Source organism: Plasmopara halstedii (assembly GCF_900000015.1).
Source record: "Plasmopara halstedii genome assembly, contig: Scaffold_430, whole genome shotgun sequence".
In the NCBI taxonomy this organism is placed as follows: domain Eukaryota; phylum Oomycota; class Peronosporomycetes; order Peronosporales; family Peronosporaceae; genus Plasmopara; species Plasmopara halstedii.
This window is the reverse complement of record NW_020187350.1, coordinates 1099847-1108310: the sequence shown is the minus strand read 5'-3', so window position 1 is coordinate 1108310 and position 8464 is coordinate 1099847. Positions and strand designations below refer to the sequence as shown.

General features: G+C 46.9%; 2 protein-coding genes across 2 annotated transcripts; one reads left to right on the top strand and one right to left on the bottom strand.

Annotated features, from left to right (window-relative positions):
- Window positions 1-2722: 2722 nt before the first annotated feature.
- Window positions 2723-6103, bottom strand: PHALS_09803 (ste ste20 mst protein kinase; the record flags this gene model as incomplete). The annotated part of the gene is made up of 1 exon (XM_024725123.1): window positions 2723-6103. One exon carries the CDS (start codon window positions 6101-6103, stop codon window positions 2723-2725), a length of 3381 nt encoding a protein of 1126 aa, XP_024575932.1.
- Window positions 6104-6300: 197 nt separating this feature from the next.
- On the top strand, window positions 6301-8256 carry PHALS_09802 (hsp70-like protein; the record flags this gene model as incomplete). The annotated part of the gene is made up of 1 exon (XM_024725122.1): window positions 6301-8256. The coding sequence occupies one exon, from the start codon at window positions 6301-6303 to the stop codon at window positions 8254-8256; it is 1956 nt and encodes a 651-aa protein (XP_024575931.1).
- Window positions 8257-8464: the final 208 nt, after the last annotated feature.

Below are 8464 nucleotides of genomic sequence, written 5' to 3'. Positions count from 1 at the left end.
GGGAGCCACGCTCGGGGCTCTTGTCTAATACACCTTCGAGGTTTGACAGCTCGGATACTCCGATATCTAGCACATTGACCGTCTCGGACCAGTGCCCGCGCCAACAGCGCTTCTGCTTCGTAGCAGAAGTGGGTCCATGACTCACCAATGCTCCACCAGGAGAGTAGCGCAAGGTCTTCAACCTCCAATCAATCCATGGCTCATGGTGTTCCAACCATTGCATACCAAGGATAAGATCATGCCTTGCATCAAAGTCCAAGACTAGACAGCGTTTCACGCTATCAAAGTCAAGGATTTTGACACCGAAGTCCACAGAGACCCCCCGTCGCTAAGCGAACACTGACGTTGTCACCAGCCTTAGCATACTGCTGACTTCCTTCGATCGTTGATCGTCGAGCATAATTGCCCGACGCACCAGAGTCGATAAGGTTTTTCCATGGCTTACAAAGCCCTTCACGGTAGCTTTTACGACGAGCAAGCCCGGCTTGCACACACGTTCCGTGTTCAAGAGCACGCAGTTCCTCGGGGCTGGGCCCTGCTGCCCTGTACCACTTTGAGGGTCAACAAAACTCAGTTCACCTCCAGTAGGGCGTACCTACTGGGTGGTCTTGTTTCCCGCGACGAACCAGACTGGTAAGTAGCGGTACGTCGATTCGACGAATCTTTACGCACCTTGCGCAAAAGGACAACCGTCCAAAGGTGACGGGTATCTTCAAGAATAGAACACCGTCGTGTGTTTACACGCTGCTTAGCAGCCTGGAGCTCTCCCTCCTCCTTCTCAGCATAGTTGAAATCCATTGGCTCAGGCCCGCTCGACGAGCTCTAAGGGTGTGCATTCGAACCAAGTCGTGCAGACTTGATGTTGAATTCGGCATCCAATGCCACGTTCACTGCTTCTTCAAAAGAAGACGGATGCACACGGAAGACTTCCAGTCTCGCCACGCTAGTGCGGAGGCTTTCTATAAAAAAGGTCACTGCGACCGCCTTGGGGAGGAAGTCTGCTGTCAGCCCGGCAATAAGAGGTCTCAACTCTTGGACAATCCACCAAATCCTTCGTGCCTTGTCAGGCAGCAAGAAAACGCGATCTCACGCGATACGCCTGATTAGGCGGCGAGAACACTCTCAGAAGCTGACGCTTCAGCTCCTTCCAGGAGGACACGCAGCTACAACCGAAGCACCGCACGTTAGGGCCCATTCTCGCAATCGCCCCCCGAGCTTGTAGATAGCTAGCGCCACGCGCGGTTGCTCGTTTTGGTATGACGGCTGCCATAGCCGTCTCGACCTCTTTAACATGGAGAAGGAGATCCTTTCCATCCTTACCCTCGAAGGTCTACTCACCATGAGTGGCCTGGGTCGGAAGGAATCATCCGTCGTCGACGGTGGCATCATCGACACAGTTGACGCTGGCAGCTTCTGCTGTAAGTGCTATAACAGAGTATTTTTAACTAGAAGACGTCTGCGCTTATGCCTTGTGCAACGAGGTGCTTCAGGTCCTCAGGGCCCAGCAGGAACATTAGCTTATTAAGCCCGTTCCGCATGCCCTGGGGGTAAATTGGAGTATTCTTCATCGTCACTAAAGATAAGTCGTAACGACCCCAGCGGAAATTCCCTACAGCAGAGTTTGGTCTTTGCTACACGCTCATCCAGTATTGTAGGTATGTTACTCTCCCTTCCACTTAGACCATGTACGACATTCAATAGCACCCCTAGGATTCTTTTTTGAAATCATCGGACGCCGATATTTCTGGTCTTTCAATATCGCTTCGTAAGATGCCGGATTCAGCTTCTGCTTCAAGCTAAATGTTCAAGTCATCAAAGGCTCGATATACTCTGTGCAGTGCCGGGAAACCTCTTTACTGAAGCAAGTCTGTGTACGTCGCATCATTCTCCTCCACACTCAGGGAGAATGCAATGTCCGCCGTACCATGAAAATCTTGACAGTGTCAGTTTAAAAACGAATTCCTTCAGAACTTGTAAGATGGCGAGATATACGTTCCAGCTGAAATGTCAGCACCTGAGTCAGAGGCAACTTATATAACAACATTGCGCTTCAATTCGGTAATCCATGCTCTGAGGGATTATTCTTGTCAGAGTAGACTTTCTCTCTGTATGCTGAAGGGTTTCTTCAGCCACAGATACTTCGACTTTGCTTTCTTTTGATCGCCACACCTTCATCAGCAATTTGCTGATTAGATCATTGCTTGGATCGTACATTTCGAATCTGCGTGTTGTAAGGAAAAAAGTAGTTCGTCAGAATTTCTGAAGAATCTTCATACGATTATGCCTACAAGCACTAAATTCTATTGTGACATGCCTTATGGTACCACTACCGTGACTTCCTGCAGCTTTATAATCCATACTAAAGCCTTTCGCATCACTCCACTTCTCCACTTCCACTCGCTGAGAGCAAAAGATTTTTTATGATTGTTTCCTGGTTCTATGGGTGCACACTTCGATAGATACTTTCGTAATAAATCATTCAAGAGGAAGAATTCAAATTATTTCTTCTCATATAAAATGGTCGGCTGAACAAGCAACCTCGACGATTCAGCTCTTCAGCGTATGTGATTTCCCGACTTAACAAGCATCAAAGTAATTAAATTGATGTTTTGCGGCGATTGCAAGCGATGCTCGTTCGCTCTTGATGCAAGTAAAAGTACGTTTGTAGAATATGTTTGTGTTCTTTCAAAACATGTCATTCACCATAATCATGAGCTACTCTTCAAGCCAGCATAGACTCGGTGTCCCATTTTAGCTTGCTCTCACCAAGCAGAACCAGAAGATTACCGATTGCAGGATGGCTCTCACCTATCTTTGCTAAATTTTGATCTTCTAAAGACGCTACAGTATTATGATGATCAGCACGTCTACTAAGCAGCCGTACTACGCCATTATGTAGACTATTGCTGACATATTTGTCGTGATTTGGGGTGGGTACCTCTTTGTCGCATGACATGTATTTTGCAAACAGGTGTTTGTCGTGCAGTCTCGAAAGATTATCAAAAACATTTCGACTGAACGTAGTTGACTCTCGGCTCAGACAACTAGGTGAAAATCCAAGTTTCGCCTGCAGGCGATCTATTTTTTCCTGTGTCGTTTGCTCTCGATCAAGAAGTCGACAGAATGCTTCGAACGACAGTGCAGCGTCCACCCAGTCTTTCATCCTCTTCAAGGACGACAAACCTGTCGTTTCCAATTGCTGACCAGTCTTCCGTGTGTCAAGCAGATGAAGTGCCCAAGTGCGTTCTTCTTGTCGTTTTGTGTGCCGAGCAATGAGATTAAGTGTGGATTCTTGAAATTCGTTAAAGACGACACGCAGCACATGCTCTTGACGTTTCGTGTTGACAGTAGTGATATCGCTCTTCTCCACGTCAGACCAAAGGCGATTGACGTGTGCGCGAAGTGCGGTTTCTAGTGAAACAAAGTCGTTATCCACCTCCGGGTCAGCTTTGACTTTAGTGGTATTTTCTTTTTCAGAATGACGATCTCGTTGCTGCAACTTTGATGAGTTGGTGTCATTTGCCGGAGATTTAGATGTAAAAGCTGCTGCCAAATTTTCCTCCTCTTGCTCGTACAATAACGTGAGCGGACTTCCGCGACGCCATGATAGCAAGACGCGAACAAAGAGCACGACCTGTTTTATCAAGTTCCCTGCATTTTCGTGCGTTTTTTTAGCCTTTCCCGCACACGAATAGAGATTAGGAGCTATAACAGTGGCTAGAGCTTGCGTTGTCATTTGATTGAGCGCACGATATTCATTCACTTCGAGTAGGTGCTCAAGAAGCCATTGCAAAACTGCATACTCCCGTGGCTCAAGCTTTTGCAGTGTGCGTGTGATCTGAGCGTCGACGATGTCGATATTTCTGGTTGTGATTAGCTGCAGATCATCGTCGTCGTCCATGTTACCTGATCCTGTTAAATTGGTGAGATCAGTCAGATCTTGGACGTCCAACCTATCGAGCAATAGTGTTGGTAGCTCACGTAACCACAATTTTAAAAGGCTTGCGCAAACGTGAGGGTCTGATACATGAGCTGGTGTTAAAGAGCCACAATTAATTGCTGCTTTTGCACTCTGCACATCTTCTTGAAGTGGTGACACTCTGTAAATAAATGCGAATCTAAGACCACCATGACGAATGAGCTCTCGACGCAACATCCGAATTAGTGCAGGTACGAGATCTTCTACGTGTGATGTTGAACTCCGACAGCGCATGTGGACCAACGCGATACCAAACTGCTGATGTAGTGCTCTCCACTCAGCAGACAATGGTGCGCCCTCGTATTGAGCTTGAATTGAATTAAACCTTACACAAACGTCGTGTGAAGCCTGTACCGGATCGCCAACAAAGATCTTGCCGCTCGGCCGGGTGGAGTCTGTGCGAATAGAGGCACTGCCAGCTGGAAGTGCTGCCTCCACTGATCGCCAGCTGAAGCTTTGCCGTTGCGCAGCACTTCGAGACGATACCTTTGCAACGAGTTGGACATTGTTTTCTTGGAAGGCAGCTGCCAGATTTAATGTAGGAGTAGACGTTGACAAGGATGATAGAAGTCGATTCATACGAGTGCTTGTAATAGTGTCAATGCTTGCGAGTGGGTCATCCGACAACGATGATTTTGAAAGCCAAGAAGAGTGAACCGAAGGAGAGACTGGTGGTGATATTGATGTCTTTGGGTGAAACAAGACTGGCGGCTTTATTGGGTCTGAAGCTGTATATGCGTCGGACACATCACTGCCACATTTTTTTGATGTTTCATCCAATTTTGCAAAACGAGTTGAGGTAATTCGACTCTGGTTCATTGGGGATTTCACAGGAGATGGAAACAGTTTAAGCTCGGTAGGGGGTTGACGACAACTCGGCGTATTCAGCGTGTTCTGTACCTTACTGGGCGTCACTCTTTCATGACTTTGTTTATTGTCTACCTGACTGAATGCTGGCAGATCCTTTTCAAGAGCGACTGATTCATTTGTCGAAGGATCCGCCACTTCGTCTCCCTTTTTGGGATAGCTGACTTGTAGGGCGATACGCATGTCAGCTTTTTTTAACTCAGAAGTGTCTTTAATAAGTCCGGCTGATTCTCCTTTATCTTCCATGTTCTCACTCGCATTATCGTATGCACCAACTTCCTCGGCTATCTCCTCTTCAAATTCTTCCTCAATTGTCTGTCTATTCACCGTCTTCTTATCCACCGCATCCCCCCTGGCAAACACACGTCCGACGTGCAGCTGACGCCGTATAAATTCGTGCTGCATGCACTCAACCGCTGTAGGACGCTCCGCAGGGTCTTTTCGTAAACAAAAGCGCAGAAAATCTAAGAATGCAGTCGACCATTTCTCTGGTTGTGCAACTTGCGGCGGTGGGTTGCGTGGGATTTGAATAAGCACGCGCATCGGATGTTCGTCGTAAAGTGGTGGCTTTTGATCTGCCAATTCGATCGCTGTGATCCCCAAGGACCAAATATCTGCCTTCGAGTCATAATTACTATCTTGTATAAGCTCTGGACTCATCCAGTATGGCGTGCCTACAAACGAACCTCGTCGAGAAAGCGTATCTCGTAATTGAGCTGACACTCCAAAATCCGCAATCTTGACTTGACCCGAATCCGTGAGTAAAATATTCCCTCCTTTAACGTCACGATGGATTTTACGACGCGAATGCAAGTATGCCAAGCCACAAAGTGCTCCTCGCATGATGACGGAGATTTCCTGCTCACTGAACAAGCGAGCTCGACGGACATCCCCGACAGAGCCACCGGCGCAATACTCCATTGCAACCCATAACGCTCCGTCCTTATAGTATGCACCATGGAATGCGACAACATTTGGGTGGTTGCATTCACGTAAGAATTGAATTTCACGTCGCACATTTTCAATATCTTCACCCCGTTCGCCTGCCTCTAGCGCAACAGGAATGACTTTAAGAGCCGCGAGTCGTGTGCGGTCGTTTTTATAACAAGCTTGAAAGACGCGTCCGAATGCGCCGGCCCCTTCTTTGCGTTGAAGCTCGAAAACATCCTCCGGATCAACTTCTTCAAGTCCCAACGTTTTTAATATGGGCAGCGCCGCACTCGTGACAGCATACGATGTACGACGTGACTTTGCCATCGAGGCCACAAAATCTAAAGCGACAAGACGGGACAGGTCGCCACTTGGCACAACCGTCGGATGAAACTCTTAAAAAAATTCGTCGTTTGCCAGTTGAGATTATCAACACTTGGGACCAGGAATGGGCTGAAAATGTCGTGGTGAAGATGCCACTTTTGAAGTTGATCAGAAAAGCAGAGTTTATCATACGAGACACGATGTCCGAGCCTATAACGGGGCAGAGTGTGGGTATCGATTTGGGTACGACGTACTCGTGCGTGGGTGTGTGGCAAAACGACCGAGTGGAGATCATAGCTAACGACCAGGGCAATCGTACCACTCCGTCATACGTAGCATTTACCGATACTGAACGTCTAATTGGAGATGCTGCCAAGAATCAGGTGGCAATGAATGCACACAACACGGTATTCGACGTCAAACGGTTGATTGGTCGCAAGTTTGCCGATTCCGAGGTACAATCGGATATCAAGCACTGGCCGTTCAAAGTCGTTTGTGGTCCTGAAAACAAGCCTCAAGTGGTGGTGCAATTCAAAGGCGAATCAAAAACTTTTCAGCCTGAGGAGATTTCATCGATGGTGCTCATTAAGATGCGTGAGATTGCCGAAGCATTTATCGGTAAACAAGTGAGAAATGCAGTTGTGACGGTTCCAGCATATTTTAATGATTCGCAACGTCAGGCAACCAAAGATGCGGGTGCAATTGCTGGTTTGAATGTGCTTCGAATTATCAATGAACCAACTGCTGCGGCAATCGCGTATGGACTGGACAAGAAAGGAGGCGAGCACCATGTGTTGATTTTTGATCTCGGAGGTGGAACGTTTGACGTTTCACTTTTGACTATTGAAGAAGGTATCTTTGAAGTCATGGCAACTGCCGGTGACACCCACTTAGGAGGAGAAGATTTTGACAATCGATTAGTTGAGTATTTTGTTGCGGAATTTAAGCGCAAACATCGAAAGGATTTGTCGGTCAATCAACGTGCTTTACGTCGTCTTCGTACGGCATGCGAGCGCGCAAAGCGGACGTTGTCTACGTCAGCCCAGGCGTACCTCGAAATTGATTCGTTATTTGACGGCATCGATTTTAACTCGACCATTACACGAGCGCGTTTTGAAGATCTTTGTGCTGAGTACTTTCGGAAGACCATGGATCCCGTGGCTCAAGTACTACGAGATTCCAAGCTGTCCAAAAGTCAGGTGAATGAAATTGTTCTTGTAGGAGGTTCAACGCGAATTCCAAAGGTGCAGCAAATGCTGATGGACTTTTTTAACGGCAAGGATCTGTTTAAATCGATCAACCCAGATGAGGCTGTAGCGTATGGTGCTACAGTGCAGGCGGCAATTTTAAGTGGAAGTGAGTCTTCTGCGAAATTGCAAGACCTTTTGCTATTAGACGTGGCGCCTTTGTCTCTTGGACTAGAAACTGCTGGTGGAGTTATGACCAAGCTCATTCCTCGCAACACGACAGTCCCGGCAAAGAAGATGCAATCGTTCTCAACATATACTGATAACCAGTCTGGCGTGTTGATTCAAGTGTTTGAAGGCGAACGGACTATGACACGTGACAATCATTTACTGGGCAAATTCAGTCTGGATGGTATTCCGCCTATGCCGCGCGGTGTGCCTCAAATTGACGTCACATTTGACGTTGATGTGAATGGAATTTTAAATGTGTCGGCCGTGGAAAAGTCAACAGGAAAAGAAAATAAGATTACGATAACGAATGACAAGGGACGATTATCTCAGTCAGAAATCGACCGAATGGTTGCTGATGCCGATAAATATAAAGATCAAGATGAACGCAATAAGCTGCGCATCGAGTCAAAGAATTCGCTAGAAAATTTCGCATTTTCTCTTCGTAGCTCAATTAATGATGAAAAAGTGGTTGCGAAAATTAGTGCAGAAGATCGAAAGCTGATTGATGGTAAAGTGGCTGAAACGCTGCAGTGGCTGGAGGCAAACCAAGCGGCAGAAAAAGGGGAGTTTGATGCTAAGCAGCAGGAGCTAGAGGGTGTGGCAAATCCTATCATGCAGAAGATGTATGCTGCAGAAGCTGGAACTGGTATGGGAGGTATGGGTAGAGCTGCGAATGGTCCAAAAGGAGACAAGGCTCCAGAGGGGAACGCAGGTCCAAAGATTGAGGAAGTGGATTAAGGAGATAGTGAAGGAGATGCTTAGTGAGCATGTCCAAAGCTGACTACGTAATAGCTTTTTGTTCCATGTCAAAAAAATGCCCCATCTTTCGAGTTTATCGAATTTATGAGGATGGCAGCTGTCTATAAAATCCCTTTTGATTGATATTTTGACGGGATATTATTTCATATCTCAATTTGAGATACCGCTTGCTTATCTCTCATATACT